Here is a 23395-nt window from a genome sequence, read left to right as displayed (position 1 = left end):
GGAGGCACTGTCTCTCCCACCACCCCATTCCACCCCTGTATAAATAGAGGAAATACTCAAGAATGCAGGACTCCAGGCAGTCCTCCAGAATTGCCCCAAAGGATGGGGTAATACCCACAGCAATGGTTAGGGACACAGCCCCTGGGCTCGCTGCCTGTTCTAAGGCAGGTGAACGCTTCTTGTCTCAGGGCACTCACCCGTGAAGGAGGCAGGCACATATCAGCACCCAAGCCACTGAGCGTGTGTGAAGACTGACAGACGGCCTCTGTGATGTGCTTAGAGCAAGGCCTGGTATGCAGGAAGTGCTAAATGAAGGTGCACAGTACGGTGACCTACCTTTTTTTTTTAAGAGCATTTAGTAACATCAGGAAATGTTGACGCTTGGATGGTAAGTGGAACCAAGCAAGATGCACAATTATATGAACTGCATAAACCTTGCTTTGTAAAAAGGTGTATGCAATAGGTGGCTGAAATATGCACCAAAGTCTGAGGACAGGAGTGGAGGCTGCTGTGAACAGTCAGCTATGGTGGTCAGGCATACAGCAGGGGCTCAACATACAGGCCAAATGAATACGTGGCTGCATTTCAGTTGTGTGATGGTTTTCACTGCCTTTTTCAGAGTTTTTCCTTTTATGCTTTGGGATCTGGAGTTCGCCAACTTTTCTGTAAAAGGCCAGCTGTGACTCTAAGGCTTTGTCGGCAACCTAAGGTCTCCAATGCATTATTTTTCTATGTTTTTTTTGTTTTGTTTTTTACAACCCTTAGAAAACCCTTCTCAGCTCATGGGCCATGCAAAAACTGGCCAGTCTGGATTTGGCTTGAGGACTACAGTTGGCCAACCACTGCTTTGGAGTCCTGTCCCAGTTCTCCTCATTGAACATGGATTATTTTTATGGAAAATGCATGACAACCAATTAAACAAGAAGAGAAAGAGGGTGAGATTGTTTGGGGCTGCATTGCTGAATAGAGCCTGGAGTACATTTTTCATAAAGGACTAACATGTGCTCAGCTCTAGGACACACGGCCTTGGGGTCAGCCAGGGGAGCCACTGTGAGGGAACAGGGGCCCCTGAAAGTTCTTTCCATGCCCTACACCTGGAACCTGTGGATATGGCCCCATTTGGAGAAAGGGATTCTGCAAATGTGATCAAGTCAAGCATCTGGGGACGAGTAGACTGCCCTGGGGCATCTAAGTGTGCCTTACATCCAAGGATAAGTGTCCTTGTAAGAGGTAGAGAAGGAGAAGGCAGAGCCATAGGGCAAGATCCGTGGGAAGGTGGAAGCAGAGACTGGAGAGATGTGGTCACAAGCTGAGGAATGCCAGGAGCCACTAGAAGCCGGAAGAGGCAAGAAAGACTCCCCTCTAGAACCTTTGGAAGATATGGGGTGCTGCTGACACCTATTTTGGACTTCTAGCCTCCCAAACTATGAGAATGAATTCTTATTGTCATACAGTGGTGATAACTTGTTACAGCAGCCAGGAAACAAAGACAGGAGGAAAGAGGAAACAAAATGAGCTGCATGTTCAGCTAGGGGAGGAGGGGAGGGGGCAGCAGGGCTGGTGAGCAGGGAGGATCAGGCAGTAGGAATCTCATTTCTTTTCATAACCGCCCAGCTCACCTCCTGACCACCTGCACCCATGTGGAGCCACAAGCTCTCAAAGGGAGAGCTAATTATACTTACTTCCAGGGGAGTTTGGTGGTTGGAGACAGTCTGGGCAATGGAAGCTTAGAGTTCAGAAGCTGGCTTCTAAGCAGGTGAAAGAACACTCTAGGAGAGATGTTCAGAGAAGGACACATGCTTAGGTCCTTACTAGTGACCAGGGCTAGGCAAACCATCTTTATCAGAAGAAGATTAGTAAGGTATAAGCAGGCTTGGTGTGGTGGGCTCTGGAAAACTCTGGGCTGATTCCTTTCAAGACAGCAGTTGGCACATCTCTAGGAAGGATGAGAGTGGATCTGGACAACCAGGCCTGGGAAGATGGAGAACTCTTGAGCACTGAGCACCTTCTGCAGCCCCCATCCCGGTGGTCTTTCTCCGTCACCCCTCCTGGCAGCACTTGTTTTGGACTTAGAGAGGCTCATGGAGGTTCTCAGAGCAGACCCAGAACATAAGCCCAGGCCTGATGGCAGAGCCTGTGCCACTGGAGACTGCGGGCCTGAGAAACGCACATGGGCATCATGTCATCATGGCCTTCCCAGACCGTGTGCTCTCTGATGCACTCTTCCAAGAAGGAAGCTTTCCTCCTCTCCCTGTGACTCCCACGGCACCTTGAACATATCTCTATTATAACACAGCTGAATGATGCATTTTTTTTTATATTAAACAACTGTGAAGTGCTTGAATGCAAGACCATGTCTCTCTTCTGTACCTTCATTGCCTAGCACAATGCCTGAGAGATAGTAAGTACGCGATTCATGCCTGCTAAATGAATTCTAGAGGGATGGGAGGACGGGTGGGTGGACAGATGGGTGGGTTGGAGGATGGATTGGTAGATGGATAGAGAAGTCAATGAGTGGCTGGACAGATAGATGGACAAATGCATGGGTGGAAGGATCAGTAGACGGAAAATGGATGGACAGATGCAAAATTGACATGTGGATGGACAGACGGATGGATGGGGTAGATGGGTGGATGAGCGGATGGGAGAATTGATGGGTAAATGGATGGGTGGATGGATAGATCGATGAATGCAGATGGATAGATGGCTAAAGGACAAATTCCTGAGAGGTAGGAGATAGGCAAGTGAAAGTTTTCCTTTCGACACTACCTTACCCTCTCACTAGCATGTTTCAGGAACTCTTCTACTTCCTCCATCACTGCCATCTCCCTCTGATACTGGCTTTCTGTCTTCTTCCTTGTTTCCAGATCACACTCAGCTGTCAACGCCACCATCTTCCGATCGTACTCTTCTTGTATTTCATTCTCCAGCAACAGAAACTGTTTTTTGAAAACAGCGCACATCTTCCTCTCTACTTGCGGGGAGAGGTGGCCGCCAGTGGTGAGATTCTTCAGTAAAAGGGTAATGACATCTTTGCTGATTTGGGTTCGACAAGCCTCCAGATCTGAGTCTGCCCGATTCAGGGTTGCAATCTCCAATCTGGAAAATGCAAAGGTTAAGAGAATTCCGTTACATGAAATCACAAAGGAGGGCCCTCAAAGCTCTGAGGTTTTAAATTATTTGTAGGTGTGGTAGATCAAGTCTTAACTCCCAATCCTGTGAGTGAGAACTCACTTGTAAATAAGACCTTCGAAGATCCTATTTGGATCAGGCTAAACTGAATTGTGGTGAGCTCTAATCCAATACCACTAAAGTCACTGTAAGAAGAAATTCAGATGTAGTGAGTTAGGAGGAGCCAGAGAAGGAGAGAGATATCACCATGAGACAGTGGCAGAGATATTTCTACAAGCCAATGAAACCCAAGGATGGTGGCAAGCTATCACCAGAATATCATCAAAAATATCACAAAAAAAATTTTTGGTGGATTCTGTGGCCTGGCAATACAGTGATGGTGGACTTCTAGCCTCCAAAACTGTGAGATAATAAATCCCTGTTATTTAAACCACCCAGTTTGTGGTATTTGTCATAGCAGCCATGGCAAAGTAAGACAGTAGGTAAGGCTTTTCTTTCTTTCTTTACCCCTCCTTCTCTTCCTTTCTTTTGTCCTTCCTGCTCCATCCAATTATTGAATGTCAGCCACCAAATTAACAGATTCTTACTTAATAAACTCAAAATACTTAATAAACCCCATTAAGAACAATAAGGAATATAACTAATATAAAATGTGGTCTTTGTCAACAAGTAATTCATAGTCTGAGGTAAAAATTGATAGTTAAAAATATTTGGAGGAATTAAAAACAAAATGTTTATTTTACATTTCTTCCCAATTAAAATTTAGTTTATGGACATGACAATTAAATGTCATGTGATACTGTGGATGGGATTCTGGAACAGTAAAAATAAAAACTAAGGAAATCTTAACAAAAGGATGGGCTTTAGTATATAATAATGCATCAACATTGGTTCATTCTTGTAACATACGGACCTGCTAAGGATGCCAGTATGAGGGGAAACTGAGTGCAGGTATATGGGAATCTTGTATTATCTTCTCCATTTTTCTGTAAATCTAAACCCCTCCTGGTTGGTGTTCAGGGTTGATAGAGATGAGATATAAAATGACTGGAAAAGAGCCTGGCATTTTGCTGGGACTACACAATAGTAGTTTCCTCATTCTTTATCTTTCTGGCTCCCTGCAGACTAGCTACAAAACAGAGTCCAGGGCCCCTCATCTGCTCTTCCCAAATGATCAGGGAAGGCAATTTCATAAGCATTTTCTGTTTTATTAGTCGTAATGCTAATCGCTATGGACAAACCATCAGAAGTGACAAAATTAAAAACGGTATGTTTCAAAGCCATAAAAGAGAAAAATGTCCCTTTAAACCAATAAAGTGCCATGCTGTCGATGAAGCTCACTCTCATTTGCTTATTTCCCAAATGGCCACAGGAGAAGAAAATAAATACTAAGAATTCATCATTTACACAAAGAATTGGATCCATTGGTGAAGAGGTACATTCCCATCAGCCTCTGTGGCATTTTTTAATTTATTCAGACAATGATGAAATATACCATTCTTATAAAAAAAAAAAACACACAAAAAGTCCCTAATGACTTTATGATACTGAGAGAGAAATTCTGAGTTAGACTTGCTGGGCTCTGACTCTGAAGGCTCTTTACTGCTTCAAGAATTTGACAAAATTGACAGGACTCAAATACTGTTTTCTGAAGAAGCATGCCTTTTTTCTGATTACAAAAATGTCACCTTGCCACAGCACTGTAAAGATGCACATATTTGTTCAGGCCAATTTTGTCACCTGTACATCATGCGCAAGTGAGAGTCCGCTTGTTATTGAGTTTCTTCAAACAGGCGTTGAGAACGATGCCCAGCACATAACAAGAGCTCAATAAACACAAGCCGTGACAATTGACTAACGGGCTTGCCTGTGACAGCATCTCTCTAAAAGAAACAGCACTGCCTAAATCATCCAAGAAATGATGAAGACTATGATTTGCTTAAAGAGAGACAGAGAAAGGCATTAGTGTCTTTTTCCTCATTTCTTTCATATAAAAATTAATCAATTCCCACCAAATGGCAAGGTGTCAGAAGAAAATTAAGATAGACTCTGATAAAAAAAAAAAAAGGCAGTAAACGTTCCCCTGAATGTGAAAAAGCGCTTGTTAATCAGCATGGAAGAGAATTAATTCAGAAAGAAAACTAAATTACCATGGCTACTTTCCACGATATAAATCCAGTTCTTCAATTTAGCCGGTGTAAGCAAGTAGGCTCACACACAAAAAAACAATTCACTACTAGTGAATCTGAAATTTTCCCCATTAGAAGCTAGTTTCTGTGGACTGATAATACTGTAAAATTCCCTGCTGGGCTCATAGGTCATATTTATATATTGTTACTTTGAGGGTCTGGACAATAAAAATTTAGGGGGAGAAATATCCTTCCTAGTTTTCTCACTGTCCAAGTTATAATGACAGGTTATATCGAAGTAAAAATAGTTACCATACGTGTGAAACATGACTAAAACTTAAGAACCAAAAAATCTGTCTTTCCTTCCCTTTCTCCTTTCCTCCCTTCCCCCTCCCTTTCCCCTCCATTCCTCCCACCCCCTCCCTCTTCCCTCCCTCCCTTCCTTCTTTCCTTTCTTTATTTCAACCTTGGCACAAACCCAAACAGAAAGAAAAATACAAGGATCCAGCCATTTGCATCTTTCCTCTTTGACATTTTTCCACTAAAGCTCTTCATGTTTAGAAGTTGGGCAGGGCCCTCCCCCTCCAGAGCTTTAGCCCATTTAACCCCTGCAACGCTAGGTTGCCATGTCACTGCCCACTCCCCATCCACTCTCCGGGCAGACCCTGGCAGGGCAGCCAACAGACCAAAGAGAGATGTGAGTGTCCGTCTCCCCGATTTAAAACCTCTCATGAGCCTTCCTCTCGCTCCCTTTTAGGCATATCCTAACGCCTTCTGCTGGACTGCAACCAAAATTCCATTCTGTTTCCAAGCAGGGGCTTGGGAGTCACACGGACTTGTTTCCAGTCTGCTCCACCCCCTTAGGAGATGTCAGAGCTCTGGTGACTTACCTACCTTTCCTGAGCCTCATTTCCTCGTAGGTCAAGTGAGAATATTGTCACCCACCTCAAGTGAGGGTCACTGAGAGAAGTATAGACAGTGCCCCTTAACAGTGTTGAAAATCTGGTCCATTAATCACAAGGTGCATTAAGGGCAGGCTTTGTTTTAAGAGCTTCACAGGTAGTAAACAATTTAACCCTTACAGCAATCCTACCTAGTAAGCAGAAACCGAGGCACAGAAAAGTTAAAATACTTGGTCCACAGTCACCAGCTATTAAGTGACATAGTAGGGATTTGAACCCAGGCATGCAGTGCCAGAGTATTCCACCATGCTGCCCCCCAACAATGAATGGGAAGCCCTTTGCCTAACATCTGGTGCATAACAGGTGCTGGAAAATGTTACTTCGCGCTGCTTTTGCTGTTGTGATATTTGTCATACTTTCCTTGGTTATCACTCTGTATGGCAAAGAAAAGAAGATGTGGGGAAGCACAACCAACAGACATTCAGACAGACAGATGACAGCAAGTGTTCTAGTTTGCTAGCTGCTGGAATGCTTTTAAATGGGGAATTTAACAAGTTGCAAGTTTACAGTTCTAAGTCTGTGAAAATCTCCAAATTAAAGCAAGCCTATAAAAATGTCCAAAGTAAGGCACCATCAAGATGTTACTTTCACTCAAGAACGGCCAATGTAGTTCAGGGTTTCTCTCTCAACTGGAAAAGGCACATGGCAAACATGGCGACGTCTGCTAGCTTTCTCTCCAGAAATCTTCTTTCAGGAAACTCCCCCAGGGGCATTTTCTTTCTTCATCTCCAAAGGTCTCTGGCTGCATGGGCTCTGGTAATTATCATGGCTATTTCATTGTTCTGAAGCTTTCTCCAAAATGCTTCCTCTTTTAAAGAATTCCAGTAAACTAATCAAGACCCACCTGGAATGGGTGGAGTCACATCGCCCTCTAATGAAAGGATAAAACCCACAATGGGATCAGGATTAAAAGATGACTTTTCTAGGTATATAATCCTTTCAAACTAGCACAGGTAGGTGGGTAGGCAGGTAAATAGAAAGATGATAAGTATGTAGCTAGGTGGGTGGGTAGGTGGGTAGATAGAGAGGCAGATAAATGATAGACAGATAGATGATAGGTAGATAGGTAGACAGGCATAGAGCTAAATAATGAGATGATCGATAGATAAATTACATCTGAAACTCTTATTTAGAAAGGCAGACTGTGCTCTGCCTGAAAGTTAGATGAGGGTCACATGAAAGAAACTGGAGAACAGAAAATTTAAAGACAGCCTTACAAATGAAATAACCCTTAAGCATCAGCTAAGTCAGCCTTCCAACTGAGGCACACATTTCCTCAACATCGTCCCTGCCAGGTAGTCATTCAGCCTCTGCCTTGCACACCCACAGTGATGGGGAACTCACTGCCTCTCCAGGGAGGTCTGTCCACTCTTAGAGAGCTCAAAAAGGTGTTCTTAATAATTAGCTGAAATGGCTTTCCTAAAATTTCCACCATTGTCCCAGGTTCCGCTGTTTTCTCCATAATAACCTTAGTTATCTGGTGATCGTGACCACATATATACAAAATATCACCAATGCAGACTAAGCAGCCCCAGGTGTGTTATTTCAACTGTCTGTGCCTCAGTTTCCTCATCTGTAGATGGTTGCTAATGATAGCCTAATTCATCACAGGAATAAATGAGTCAGTAGAACTGACACGCTTAAAGCAGGGTCAGGCACATGGTAGGCGCTTAATAACTGTTACCTACTTTGCTTCTCACAATAAACTTGCAGAAGCAGCACCATCTGAATCAGAGAAGTTAGTAGGCTTCTCTGCCAGAGCACTGTAGAGCGGAGATTCAAACCCAGGTCTTCCTGGACCCAAACCCTAGGCTTTCTCCAAAATGCCATCTGCCTAAAGGTCTGGGAACTTCTTTCCACTTCATTGTCACTAAGAAATCAGAAGACAAGTCTGTGGAATCCAAAAATTAAATGTCTCTCCCTTCTTTACTAGGTTCAGAGGTATAAGTCAGGGTCCTTGGACCTGTCCTGGACAGTACCCCAGCCTTGGCTCGTACAGGTCGGAAACCCCTGCTGGGAGAGGGGCACCATCCTTGCACTGCTCTTGCAAAGGTCCTTTACAAAGCTGAGCTTCAGAAACCAGTTAAAGGATTGCAGTTTTTTTTAAAAAACAAGCTCTCCTGTGTCCTGGCTTGCTCTTCCTACACGTCTCACCGGCTTGACACAGAGCCGACCCAGGCTTCCAGGGTGGCTGCTGGGACCCACTTCTGGAGAGAGGTGAGGAACCCTCATGCACACATGGGAAGCATCTGACTGGTGGTGACCTGAAGGACTGAACCAGGACACTTGTCCTAGAACTTATCCTGTTCACAGTACTCTCCTCTTTTTTGGGGACAGCAGTCAAGCAGCTGCCAGGGGCAAAGAATTACACGATGCTGGACATACAGTGCAGTGCCCAGGGCACAGTTTACAGGACAGAGGGGACATTCACATACCCGTAAACCGGGGAATTCCTAGGGCTACAAATACATGTCCAAGATGAGACTCATGCACAGAAAGGATCAAGGAGGACCCTATGCTTTGACCTCCATCTATCCTCTAAACTCATTGTTTGGCTAAGTCCTGAAGGAGACCAATTGCACAAGTCACTCTGCAAAGACATTTTATTTTATTTCCTTCTTTCCTTTTCTTTATTTTATTCTGTTAGCTCCTGGCTTTCAAGGAAAGCTCTTGTCATAACACTAGCTGGATACAAGCTTAAGAAAGATCACTCAAAGTATACATTCCAGCGATAACACATAAAATTTCAAAATGTCCAGGTTCCAACAGGAGTTTCAAAGGTTGAAAGAAGGGACAAAACACAACAGATTGAAGCCACATGAAGAAATTAAGATTTCTGGTGAGGGTAACAACAGGGGTAAATATAAATGCCAGTACGTTTATATTTTTGATTAGTTTTTTAGTAATTTAGATTACTTTTTACTTCCCAAAGGATCTAAAACACAAATACATAAAATGTCATGACAAATCAGTGGTTTTTTTCAGAACGTATAAACATGGAATTTGTGACAAGGTGTGGGGATGCAGGGGATACAGGAACATAAAGTATCCTTACTATTGGAGCTAAATTGCTACCAAAGCATATGACATTGTTAGAGATTTAGGATGTTAAATTTAAGCCCCATGGTAACTACAAAGAAAATATCAAAGAATATGCAGGCTCATAGAGGCAGGGTGGGGGCAGGGGGAACTGGGAATTAATATAAAATGGGTGAGGACTTCAGTTTGGGGACATGGGTTTTAATTCAACAGGACTTCATTTTGGATGTTGATTCTTCTCTTTAAATTCAATTATTAAAGGCGGCTCCTATCACTCCAAGTTGGGGCATTCTTTATATTATTATTTGGGTGGCTTCTTTGAACTCTTTGTCACTTGCCTCTATTTGAAATGGGAGATTAGCAAAGAACAACGTTTCAGCTTAGAGTACATCATGATCTCGAGGTAAATTAGGGGATGGCCCATTTTCACCTCTTGCAGAGCCTTCTAGGGTCCAAAGCTGTCACCCCTCCACCTCTCACCCTGCAGCTTGAGGAGGAGCCACAGGGGGAGGTGGGGGTGTCCCAGAGAGCTGGACAGGGGATGCTCTCAATCGGCACCCCCAAAGCCCAAGAGGTTGGAAGAAAACATTTCGGGGGATGCTGAGGATACCTCCACTTCCCACCTGTACACTTCTAGAAAGGGGAGGGGACCCCGCTCATTCCCCAGGGTGGCCCTGCTGGGGTGAAGACTTTGGGCTGCTTTCCTACCGCACCCTGACTCTCCCCAGGGAGAAGGGGCAGCGTCCACATGGCCTGCCCCTGCCCCACACTGCGCTCCACATGCCCCCTTCCCACTCCACCCACTTAACCCAGCTCCCCTTCGTTGCTTGGCTTTTCTCCATTGACCCGTCACCTCCTGACATTTTATCTTTACTTCCTATCCCTTGCCTAAGGACAGCCTGATGAGCATAGGGATTTTATTTTGGTCACTACTGAAGCTCAAACCTAGAACAGTACCTGGCAGGTAGGAGGTGCTTGGCAAGTGTTTCCCGGATGAATGAAGCTGAAAGCCAAAATCCATGGGGCCACCCCGAGCAGGGGTCTCCCCAGCCCCCACTCCCTGAGCTCTCACCTTTGCAGGTGTATTAGTTAGGGTTCTCTAGAGAAACAGAATCAACAGGGAACACTCGCAAATATAAAATTTATAAAAGTCTCTCACGTGACCGCAGGAACGCAGAGTCCAAAATTCCCAGGGCAGGCTGTGAAGCCGACGATTCCGATGGAGGGGCTGGGTGAACTCCACAGGAGAGGCTCACTGGCCGAAGCAGGAAGGAAGCCTGTCTCTTCTGAATCCCCCTTAAAAGGCTTCCAGTGATTAGATTAAGCATCACTCATTGCAGAAGACACTCCACTTTGGTTGATTACAAATGGAATCAGCTGTGGATGTAGCTGACATGATCATGATTTAACTCTATGAAATGTCCTCATCGCAACAGACAGGCCAGCATTGGCCCAACCAGACAAACAGGTACCACCACCTGGCCAAGTTGACACATGAACCTAATCATGATAGCATGGAAGACTTCTTGGCCTCTGAAGGCAGAGCTGAGTCCCCACCTCCCCATGCCATGGCCCCCCATGCAGTGCCCTGTTCATATTCACACACACACTCACACGTGCACACACACACACACACACACACCCCTTGCTGGGACCCTTCAAGAGGCTGCCCTCTCCCAAGGACAGTGAGTTTCCAAAGTGATGGCCCACTCCTGACCCACCTCTGCACCCAAAGGACCCCCGGCAAGGGGTGACCATGGGACAAGGACAGCCGGGAGGTTGGCAGTAAAGGGCGGGGAGCGCAGTCCCAGGCAGGCAGGGCGCTGGGCCACAGCTTCCCTCTGCTGCACCTGCCCACAACAGCCCCATCCACAAAAGCACAAATGCCGAAGAGCTGACTCCCACAGCAGCGAAATGCTAAGGGCAGTTCAGGGGGTCTCTGCATGAAGCCCCTCTCTCAGACCGCAGTGACGCGGCAGAAATATTCCTCCAAAGACATCCGTGCCTTGGAGACTTCCACCTTGCTTGTGACAAATACCACAAAGAATAAAGCAAAGATTTCCTAGGAAGTTGAGAGCTCTGAACCAAATCCCCTGGGTCAGCATCAAGAAACTCAGTGGATGAATGCTCACCAGGAAAAAAACCATGTAATTCCCACAGAAATTGGAGGGATGAGTTCTGAATCCAGTGTATCCCCTTCTCAGGACCCCAATCTGAATCAAAGTCCCCACAGTTCTGTCCCACAGCCCGGGTGGTCCCCCTCTCCCATCCTCCCTTCTCAGCTTCTCTTCCCCTAGTCACCGGCCAGCAGCATCGATGCCTCTGGACAACAGGATGCAACCCTGGAAGTGTCCTGAACTCTGTGCCTCCGCCCAGGCCATCCTCACAGCTGCACTGCCGTCCCCAGCTGACTTCCTGAGGATTGACCACACATCTGTACCCCAACCCACTAACCTTGGGGAGTGGGGGGGGGGGTCCCTTTACAGGTCCCCAGATCCCCAGGGACTGCTTCCTCCATGCTTCTCAGCAAGGGGTAAATTACATCTTTTTCGACACTGTTCTTGGATTAAAGCTTATCTCCCCACCTAGACTGAATGCTCTGGTGGGGCAGGACCCCGTTTGGGGGCTCACAGCTGTATTTCCAGCCTTCTGCCAGCTACTGCAGACCAAACAACTGTGGAACATGCTCGGGTAGCCCAGTGAATAAGAAGCCTGGAGTCTGAGCAGCAGCTTCCCATTTCTGCAAGATGCATAAAGCTGAACCAAACAAAGGCAACAAATGGCTTCCATGGGAATTCTGAAATAAAGTGACCAGAAACGTGTAAATCACCTACCAAGAGCCAGGCATATGTAAACCCCCCCTGGGAGGGGCCCTAGCTACTCTCCATGTTGAGATAAGGACACTGAGTCATGGCCAGGGTGCAGGATCTGCTCAGTGAGGAAGTGGTGGAATCAGAAGTGGTGCCTTGAGTTGCAGCTCCAGCAGACCAGAGCCAAGCCAAGGCCAACTCCCTGGCTCGAGCAGAAGAAGAAACATAAACATCTCCCCAACATGTGAGATGGTCAACCTCACACCTTCTAAGGAAAGTGCAGATGGAAGCTACCAGAGCTGCCACTGCTTCCCATCAGAGTGACGTGGGGTGGGGTCGGGGGGACAGCTCAGTGGCTGCAGCGTGGACTGAGATGTGAGATGGAAGGCATGCTCCTACTCTGGGGTGTCAATTGGCCTGGTGTTTATGGTAGTTAATTTAAAAATATTTATCCAAAACCTTCTATTAGATATTGACTCAGCAATTCCTTCTTGAGGAGTTAACGCTACAGATGACCTTGCACACATATGCAAAGATGTATGTTCACAAATGTGAGCAGCAGCACTGAGAGAGCAAACAACCAGAAGCAACCACATATCCATCAATAGGGGATTGTCTAAATGACCCTCTGAACACAGTGGTTAGAAGTGTGGACTCTGGACTTAGGCTGCATGGAGTATATCTGGACACCATGTGCCTTGTGACCTTGGACAAATTACTTAAACTCTCTGCGCTTCTGTGTCCTCATCTCTAAATAGTACTTAGCTCAGAGATTGCTTTGAAGACCAAGGCAATGGTGGCAGATGGTTTTTGGGGAGGACGATCGCTGGCCATGAGAGGACCACCTGATTTTCATGATGTAGCCTTTAAAGCTGTTCTAATCCTTTGCCACATTCATTATTTACCACTTAGAAGTTGAGTCATGTCAAGAGAAAGAAAGGAAAAAATCACTGGTGTTGAGAGATCAGGGACTAGGGGCAACTCTACCCGAGGATGGAAGGAGCCTCCAGGCTCTCGGACTCAGTAGCTCTCAGTGGGCCAAGGCCAGGACAATGGCCGAGTATACAGCGGGGGCAAGATGGCAGCCCAGAGTGGAACTCCAAAACCTGTTAGAAGAACAACGCCCCCCTCCCTCAAAGAGTGGTACCTATCCCCGCTAGTGTGTAGAAATCTCTTTGTGACCAGTGTTCTGATATCCAATCTACTTGGCCAGTGCTGGAGAGAAGCCAGGCTTCTTCCCCTCTCCCTTCCCCCACTTCATATGGAGGAAGCTCCAAGAGCATCTAATTCTGGGGCTCATGATGCCTACAGAGTAAAGCCACATCTCTCTGGCTCTTCTAAGTAATACAAGTGATGGGTGCTATTCAGGGGTGAAAGTCTCCCTGACAATGTGGGCCGTCACTCCTAGGGATGGGTCTGGCCCTAGCACCATGGGATCAACATCTTCATGACCAAAACAGGGGAAAGAAGTGTAATAAATTAAGGCATCAGTGGCCAAGAAAGATCTAACGGAGTCAAGAGGCTGTTCGGGAGGCTGCTCTTACACAAGCTCCAGTTAGATGGTGCTGATGGCCATGGTTTGCTAAACCCCAACCAGCATGGCTCCTGTTGACTCATAAGAATACCTAGGGCTTGAACTGAGACTCTATAAATGTTTTATGCACTAAATTTATTTATTTTTCTCTTCTGAAATTCACAGAGGGCTCCAGACAAATCCTGGAGCATATAATTCCTGGGGGGTTCCTAGGTCAGATAAATTCTGAAACCCAGAGGGACCAGCCTCTTCAGGATTATCAATTAATTACATTCCCCTGTCCTTCAGTGTGGACACAATTTCTCAACATGAAAAAGAGTGGGCATTACCCAAAGATCCCTATAAATTGGGAGAAGGATTAAAGGAAAAGAAGGAGGTATAACAGAGAAAATGGGTTTAACAAATGAGTATGGCTGCTGAATCACTATATTAATACTCCTTCTAGCCTCCAGTGTATTGGAGCAGCTAGAAGGAAAAATCTAAGATGGTGGAATGGTAGGCCATGAAAAACTCTGGGATCTGTTCTGTAACTGCTTGATGAAGTGTGCTTTAAAACCATTGCTTTTTTCTTTCTTTACTCTGTATATATGCGATATTTTACAATAAAGAAAAATTTTTTAAAATACACAAAAATAAAAAAAAAAATGTGATGGGTAATTGTGGTGGGGTAGGCTGGAGACCAGGCCTTTTATATGTCTTATTTTCCAACAGGCTCAGAGCTCAAGGGAGGAGGAGAGAAGATCTTTAGGGATCCTTGGAGATTCTCAGCCGTTGGAGTCATTCCTTTTCTTTCTAGGAAACCTCTAAAAGAACGAATGAACATTGTGGTCTGAGAGGGGTGGCATGCAGCAGGTGAGAGGCGTCAAGACCTAAGCACATCACATCAGGCCAAGGCGGACGGGTGCCCCCATGAATCATCACACACTCACAGCACAGGCACTCTCAGCAGCGGCCTCTGCTGCCAGGCTTACCCGATTTGCCACTGTACTACTTGTGCACGGGTTGTTTCTCCAGCACCAAGCTCAGCACAGTGCCTAGAGCAGAGCAGGGACTGAGAAAGTATTTGCTGCAAAAATGGAAGGTGTGTGCCAGACACGGAACTAAAGAAATGCTCACTTTGCTGGGAAGAGGACTGTGAGGTTGTCATGACAACCAGACGGGTGTTGTCACTGTGTTGGTCCCCAGCTGTCTTCCTTGTGCCCCCCATAAAAACCCTGCTGTCCTGTAGCCCACAGCCTCACAGGCAGAAGAATGTGCAGGTTTGAACACAGGGCTGACATGCCCCTTAGCTGACTTTCCCAGCAAGAATGCTCACACTGGCCATTTGACCTCTAGGTGAGCACTGACATTGAGCCTTCCAGAAATCTAGGAATGGCCCAGACATAGATTATCTATATCTTGGGGTTGCAGCTGGGATGGAATTCAGGTTCCAGGAGGTCCCTCTTTCAGAGACTAAGTCTCTTCCCCGATGCCCTCCCAGGACCTATGATCCAGCCTCCTGATGTCCCTCATGCCTTGCGAGGCCATCAGACCCACCTACACTCCCAGGACTTGCCAACATCGTTTGCTCTGGGCTGAGAACTCCCCTGTTCTCCTTTGGTCTATGGCCTAGGATCCTTCAAGATCCAGCTCACATGTCATCCAACTCATTCACCGCTTCATTCACTCAGTGCCACCAGCCCTGTGCCACTTGAGGAGTTCAGCAGCTGACATGGGACATTAACACAGACTGATCATCGCAAAACAACATGGCGAGAGTCCCCATGAGATCCGAAAGGCAGGGAGCATGCATGATGTTTTTCTTTCTTGTCCCTACATGTTGCTTAGTACCTGGCACATATAGTAAACATTTGACTGATACAAGAAGAAAGGAGGGAGAGAAGCAAGGAAGGAGGAAAGAAGCAATTGGTAGATTCCTTCAACTGTTTTATCCAAGTCCATTCCATTTAATCCACAGAAACTCAGTTTCCTGAAACCCTGAAATCTATTCATAATATATTCATTCAGATCTCAAGATAACTCCATTAAGGGGCTGGATTTTAGTAAATAATATAAATATTACTGTTTTACATCCTTTCACTTTGCTCATACTCCTTTCCTTGAGACACAAGTCAAGAGCCAATTATGAGTCCTAGAAATCAGACAGAATTAATGAAATCATCTCACTGCCCTCAGGGGTATGAGTAGCATTTGGTGTTGAAAGAGTTGGAAATCCTCACACTATTAAAGAGCCAGAAAATGTCCCTGCTCTGCTGGTGTGGGACATTCACAGATGTTTGATGGTTACACAGCATCCCCCAAGACACTGCATACAATTGCAGTGTTACTCTGAAATACAGAAAATACAGGGGCCCCGCAGATGAGCAGGCATATGCTGCACCCCTTCTCATGTTCCCATGAAGGAACTCCATTCACGGGGGGCTCCTGCGAGCCTCACTGCACCCCATGGGGAGCGACTTTCCTGGCAGGTGAGCTGGGGAAGCGGAAGCCGGGGTGCACAGCCTGCGAATTTTGCATAATGAGTGAGTGTTTTAGTTTCCCAGGCTGCTCAAAGCAATGCCATGAAATGGATTTGGCTTGAACACTTTATTCACTCATGGTTAGAGTCTGGGAAAATGCCCAAATCAGGGCATCACCCAGGTGATACTTTCTTCCTGAAGACCAGCTTCCAATGGCCCTTGGCTCCTCTACCACATGCCCAGGCACATGGTGGTGTCTCCTGGCCTCTCCCTTTTCTTGCAGGTTCAAGTGATTTCAACTTAATTGCTTCCATGGCTTTTTCTTCTCTCTCTCTGTACTCATCCCATATACAAAGGGCTCCAGTAACAGGAATAATTCATTCCATTTATACAGGGCTCAAACCATCCTGATTGAGGTGGACCACACCTTCACTGAAGGAGCCTTCTCACGAGGTCCTACTTTACAAAGGGTCCTCACCCACAGGAATGGATGAGCTTTAAGAACGTGGTTTTCTGGGGTGCAGACAGCTTCATACCACCACAGTGCCAAGTGTATGGCTGAGAACATCTCATCACGGTCACCCTCTCCCATTCGATGGCCTGCTCGGAGGGTGTGCCCTCTGCTCCAGTTTCTTTGTGTAGGAGGCCAGGGCCGGGATGCAAGCCTGCCTCCTGGAGACCAGTCTGGAACCCCAGCTCTGACCACCACCAGTGGAGCCCTCTGGGACTGACACTGCAGGATTCTTTCCCGAGCCCAGGGCTCTCCCTTTCGTGCATCCAGCCGTGGACTAGACTTGAGCGTAAGTATTAACATGATGGATTCTAAGCCAGATACAAACAGCCACGTATTAAATGATCCCATTTATAGGAAATATCCAGGATAGGTAAAGCCACAGAGAAAGGAAGCAGATGGGTTGCCATGGGCTGCAGGGGGAAGGACATGGGGACTGACTACTCAATGGAAGCAGGATCTCCTATGAGGTCAGGAAAACGTTTTGGTGGTGGTGGCCCAGCATTGGGAATGTATTAAATGCCACTGAATTGGTGACTCTGAAACGGTTAATTTTATCTTCTGTGAATTTCCCCTCTGTTGAAACGAAAAAGAAGCTGGGTCTGGCCACAGAGCCAAACTATATTCTCTAGCTGAGCCTCAGCCTGGTAGAGAGGAGTTGCTCTCCCTCTGTCAGACCCCATGTTCAGTGTTCTTAAACTGGGTTTGAACTTGGGAGGGAAGGAGAGGGCCATGACTTCCTGGTTCCTAAAACCCCACCACCAGTCTCCAGTGGGATGTCCCACCCCAGGGGCTGAAGTAAGACGTGCTATTCCATGAGGATTTGAGTGGCCACCGCATCAGAGCCCCTCGGGTCCCATCAGCACCGGGGAAGTGGTGAGCTGCCTCGGAACAGAGAGCAGCTTCCCGACGGGACTGCCTACCCTTTCCCTCTCTGTGAGTCTCCTCTTGCTCAAGCCAAGGCAAATCTCCCCTTGTTGGATTGTGAACAGCCAGGAAGCCCCTGGGGCCCATCCTACCTCTGGTTCAGGAGGCTGAGTTTGAGTCCTGGACCCACCACAACTTAATGCAGAGGTGACCATTTCCAACTCCCCCTTGGCCAAGACAAACCCTGAGCCACATTTCTGGAGACAACTCTATGACTGGCCTCGCTGACCCCTCAGCCCACAGCCCTCCTTTAGCTCCTCCACGGACCCGCTCAGCCCACGGGCCCCCTCCTTTCGCTCCTCCACAGGCGCCCTCCCACCTTCCTGCGGTATCTCATTCCCGCCAGCATTCATGATCCCCTTTTCCTTGAAAATGCACAGTAGGCCGAATACAGGCCCAAAAGATACCAGGTCCTCAGCCCTGGAACCCGTAAATGTGCAAAAAGGGTCTTCACGGATGTGCCTAAGCCAAGGACCTCAACACAGCTCAGCTGGGTGGGTCTCCATTGGGTCCCACGTGCCACAGCTGCCCCTGTGAGTGGGCGGCCTGGGGGACCCACCCAGCCAGAGAAGGAGGCGGAGCCTGGGGGGCCACAAGCAAGGAGCTGGAAGATGTAAGGAATGGATTCTCCCAAGCCTCCAGAGGGGATGACGCCCCTCAGCGAAACCTAGTTGGCTCAGTGAAACACATTTTGGACCTCTGGCTTCCAGAACTCTGAGAGAAGCAGCTTCTGTTGTTCTGAGTCACAGATGTTGTGGTCATTTATTAGAGTGGCTGCAGGAAACTAATGTAACATTCTTATCTTCCCAGCCCCCACTCACCTGGAAAAGCCTTTGAAGGGCCTCAAAGAGGGGCAGCTATTCTTTCAACACCTCATCTGGCAAGTATTTTTATGCCCATTTTACAGATGAGGCAAAAGAAGTCAATAGAAACCATAAGTGGCAGAGCAGGGACTCAAGCCTGAGAAGGCTGGGTTGGCAGCATGAGCTCTAACCATTGTTCCCTTCCACCCCCCCACCTCTGGCGGCCTAGCCCCTGTGCCCTCCTACCTCCTCATCTCGGCTGGCCTAATCACTGCGCCTCCTCCCCCCACCCCCCACCTCCGGGGGCCTCTGTAGCTCCATGAGGTCAAGGAACAAGCCTGGTTCGCCACCAGCTCCTGCTACAGAGCTGGGTCCAGAATAAATCCTCAGCAAGCATCTGCAGAAATAACCAATCCGTCCATTAATTTTTTAAAATCCCCACATGCAAGAATGAAAGAGCCAATGAAAGAACGAATGAACAAAAGAAACTGGGGCAAGCGGCTAATTTCCCTGGGCATCAGGTTTTGAGAGATGGACAACACAATCACGTCACGGCATGTCTGTCAAGAATAAAAAAGGAGAGCAGTTGTAAAACAAACGAACAAATCACACCAAATGGTCCAAAGAAGACTACTCAGTACAGGTATTTAAAAGCCTCCATTCAACAAATATTCACTGAGCATCGACTTTGCACACAACATGATTTTGAGATGCTTTAGAGGCCGTGTCAGTAGCATCACAAGAAAGCAGTGGGCTTTGTTTTAGTAACACAGGAGAGAGGCACAAGTCTTTTATTTTCTTTGCTCCTTGGGAAAATCTGCTCAATCTTTTTAAAAAGCTCCCCTGTCAATAGAACAGTGGATTTGAAAGCACGTAGACCAGGGCACCTGTGTGACCTCAGGCAAAAGAGAGAAAAACTTGTAAATCCTGGTTCTCCTGTCCAAAACGGGAGAGTTGCTGTGAGAAATAAATAAGATCACCAGGGGATGTGTCTGGCAATGGCCAGGCCCGCAGCAAAGGTGGAGCTGGCATTGCTACGGGAAGTCCCGGGGGTGCTCCGTGCCTCTAGAAGCTTCCAGAATCCAGCCAGTCCTGCCCAGCTCCTCCTTCAGCCTTGGAGGCGAGCACACCTTCATTCTGACAGGAGTCGAGAAGCCTGATAAAAATCACAGCGAACATTCCTCCTCAAATCCTCTCGGTAAGAGGCAGCCTAAGAATAAATGATCTAAAAGATAAGCCACCCAGCACCCCATGGAAAGGCTCTTTGTCAAAAATAAATCCGCAAGATAGAGCAACGTTAGGGCTCTGATTGGTCCTAGAAATGAGGTGGCAAACTGAGAACCTCAGCAAAATCTCGTGGAGGAATTACAAATGGGATAAATTATTTGCTATAGAAAAAAAGAAAGCTATTTTTAGTGGGGAGAATATCACAGATTTCACTCATACTAAGCCCCTGACATTCTGAATGACATTTTCTTTCTGGAAGCTTCTAAGCCTGACTCTAAGTCAAGATGGAAAGATTAAATATAATTGACAAGGCTATGATGAAAAGAAAAAAAAAAATCACTGGGTCCCTAAAATGATCACCTAACCATGGTGCCTGAAAAAGAACTGGCTTCAATAAATATTGAATGTTGGGATGGAAAGCAAAGATAGAAAGCAGGGAGAGAAGCGAGGAATAAATTTAGCTTTCGAGCTGAACACTCTCAGGTCATGCTCGATAATCAATGTTAAACACTCATCAGGCAGAATAAGGCAGGCAGGCTCTCAAGGAGAAATAACTATAAAATTCCAGTGTTAGTAAGTAAATCTCAAGAATAAAATCTTTATAAAAATCAGCATCCCTATGAAACGAACTTCAGGACATGCAAATTGCAGCAGCTGTTTGTAACTTCCTATGGTGCAGGGAGAGAAGACTACTTCTGATCATCCATCACTTTTTGAATCAAAGACTAGAGGATGGAAAATATTTTCATATTTTAAAGTATTAATAACTACTCCAGTCAGAAGGTTATAAAGCACTATCTACTTGCAAATTAAATACCCAGGTGCCAATCACACAAGCCAAATCATGTCGTTCTACTTTTCATGTTTCTGTTTTGGAAGAAAATTGGCTTTCAATAAGGAAACACTTTGATGGTTAGCTGCTCACACCACTTACATAATACACGACATTTGTGAATCTGCCCAGAACTCCCTTCTTTCCTCCACATTGCCCATCCACCCCTCCCCTCCTCCCTCTCGAACACCCGGTGGAAAATTTTAATTTGTCACCCTCGGCATTCTGATTCGCGAGTTCAACTAAAATGAAGGATCACATTGGAATGGATGCACGAGGTTAATGAGCCAAGCCCAAGCACCCCGGCACCCAGAAATGGACTTAACAAGCTCCCACGTCCACCTCAGAGCAAGGTCAGCCCCTCGCTTGCGAAGCTGATCGCTTCCAGAAGGCATTCGGCAAGGAAGGAACCCTCCCAGGCAGGAAGCAGGGGCCTCTCTGAACACCCAGTCAGCTCACAAAGGGGTATGAGTCAGATCCAATTTTCTCAGGCCAACAAGGAGTCACTCATAAACAAGGAAAGCAGAGCTGTTCTGTTCCTGGTTCTATCTTGCATCAGACAGCTGCTCAATTTTACTTGCAAGCTCTCCCATTTTCAGGGCTGTTTTCTGGTTTCTTGAGAAAGACTCACGGGCTAACCATCTTGCGCATTTCTCTCTGGTATCTGTTTACTCCCTCCTTTAACTCAGACCCAGGCTCAGAAGCAGTCAGCAGCAGCAAAGACTCTTTACGTCCACAAGTTGCTTTCATAGAGTGGTTTCTTCATTTGAGAGATGGGGAAACTGAGGCTCGGAGCATTTTTGTAAAAATACAATGTGCCTGAGATTAAATAGTTAGAAAGCTCAAGTTCTGTCTGGTCACTTACCTGATGTTGATTGAGGCTAAACCTCTTCACCTGGCTGTTGTATACTGAAAACAATATGCTTACCAAACAGTATTACATGAGGACCAATAGAATAAGGTGTGTGAAAGAGACTGCACATTTTTAAATGCCAGGAAAACATAAGATAACATATAAAATATAAAGTTCTATGGTTTTATTATCATAATGATAATTTCAAATCCATAGAAATTCCAATCTAGGAAGCAGTGAGTGGGTGAAACTGTGCATCTTGAAAACAGAATTGGAAAGGTTTCCTGTAAATGGAATCTGGTTTGGGGGTTTCCCATGTAACCACATAATTAATAATCATCAGTCTAACACAACATACAAATAGGAGGATACCAAACAAGAATCAAGTCTGATCAAGTGGTTGGTCTTTTGGCCACAAATGGATCTGCCTGAGATCTTTACCTCATTTTCAGTGCCCAACTCTCAACCATTCCCCCTCTTTGGACATTTCAGCAGATTCCGGGTCTGCTAAGCAGGCTGAACTGCTGGAATGATTTCTCCTCCCCCAGCCAAAAAGCACACCAAAACACACACAGATGAAAAACCCCAGAAATATGCAAAGTCATCCTAGATTTTTCCCTACTGCTCATTTGTCCACACGGCATCCCCCTCCACACACACATGCAGAGGCACAGAACAAGGAATCACCAGGTTCTATAGGCTCTACCTACTCAACTTCCTCCCAAGCTTACTGCTCCTACCCTAGGGTCACCCATCAACATCGCCTACATCAGTCATTCTGTCTGTCTCTCCCCTCCAACCCGTTCTCCATTTGCATCCAGAGTGGTCTTTCAAAACATAAATATGTTTTGAATATATAAATATGACTATATCAAAAAAAAAAAATTCCCTGGGTCTCCAGGGCTTACTGTGGAGCCTGGCATCCACCCAGAACCTTCAATCTCTTCCATACCCTAACCCCTGTGTCCCCACCTTACTCTCACTAGAATCCCTTCTTTACCAGCTGCTCCCTATACACACACACACACACACACACTACCAGCATATATCCCAGACTGCTTATATAACCCCAGCTGCCAGAGCTTGAATATTTCATATGACCACAAGCCCTGCTAAGAGCTATCCATGCATCATCTTATTCTCATAAGGCAGATTCTACAGTTATTTTCTTTGATGAAATCCTTAGTTTAACTAGGAGAGGTCACTTAACCAAGGACATTCATGGTATAACCTGGATTCAAACCCTGATTTCACTCCAGGAACCACACTCTTCATCGTGCACTAGATAGCCCTACTATTTCAGGCTATTTTGAACTTGGTCTGTTTCCATGTCTGTCACCTTCATCAGTGCTTCTGATGGTAGGCATTGTGTCTGGTTAGTCACCTGGACTATGAATTACACAAAGATACTTCAGAGTTTCACACCCAGTAAGGGTGAGCCACTACCACCGGCAACTATCCCACTGAGAACAAAGAGAAAAGCTGGGCAAAAAGAAATTGTGTTTGAGAGTACGTGAGAGTTGAGAAGGCAGTGAAAAACTATGGGATTAAGATACGGAGGAAGGAAAGCCAAGATGGCAGCCTCATATTTTCCCAAGGGCATCTGTCGATTCTCGAAGAGGCAGCTGAGTAGGTAAGCTGAGAAAAGTTCTTGACATATTTATGGAGCTAGGGGTACAAGAAATGAAGTTTTGAGACTGCCAAGAAGTTTCTCTGATAGAAAAAAAAATCTCATGGCTTTTGGTTGGGACTCTGAAAGACCAAACCTCAGGACTAAAGATATACCAGAAATAGACCAGCCCTGTAAGGAACTGAAGCCCAGCTTTAAATAATATCTGTGCTGGTTTGAAAGGATTTATGTACCTAGAAAAGCCGTGATTTAATCCTACTCCAACCCTGTGGGAGCAACCTTTCTTTTGATCCCTATTCAATAATGTAGTGTGGAATCTTTTGATTAGATTACCTCCACAGAGATGTGGCTTGCCTAATTATGGATATTAACCTTTCATTAGAGGAAGATGTGACTCCACCCATTCCAGGTGGGTGTTGATTAGTTTACTGGAATCCTTTAAAAGAGGAAGCATCTTGGAAAAGGCTCATTCCAAGAGAATGAGAACCACAAGAGCCCACACAGCCAGAGACCTTTGCAGGTGAAGAAGGAAAATGCCCCTGGGAAA

General features: G+C 46.1%; 1 protein-coding gene across 1 annotated transcript in view; it reads right to left on the bottom strand.

Moving 5' to 3' along the window:
* Positions 1 to 23395, bottom strand: part of EVC2 (EvC ciliary complex subunit 2) — a 134263-nt gene that overhangs the window by 63138 nt on the left and 47730 nt on the right. Inside the window, exon 10 of the mRNA XM_077136365.1 lies at positions 2775 to 3099. Coding sequence (XP_076992480.1) covers positions 2775 to 3099 — 325 coding nt within the window. The remainder of the gene's footprint in view (positions 1 to 2774; positions 3100 to 23395) is intronic.

This window comes from Tamandua tetradactyla, chromosome 19 (genome assembly GCF_023851605.1).
Source record: "Tamandua tetradactyla isolate mTamTet1 chromosome 19, mTamTet1.pri, whole genome shotgun sequence".
Classification (NCBI taxonomy): domain Eukaryota; kingdom Metazoa; phylum Chordata; class Mammalia; order Pilosa; family Myrmecophagidae; genus Tamandua; species Tamandua tetradactyla.
This window is presented reverse-complemented; position numbering and strand designations above follow the sequence as displayed.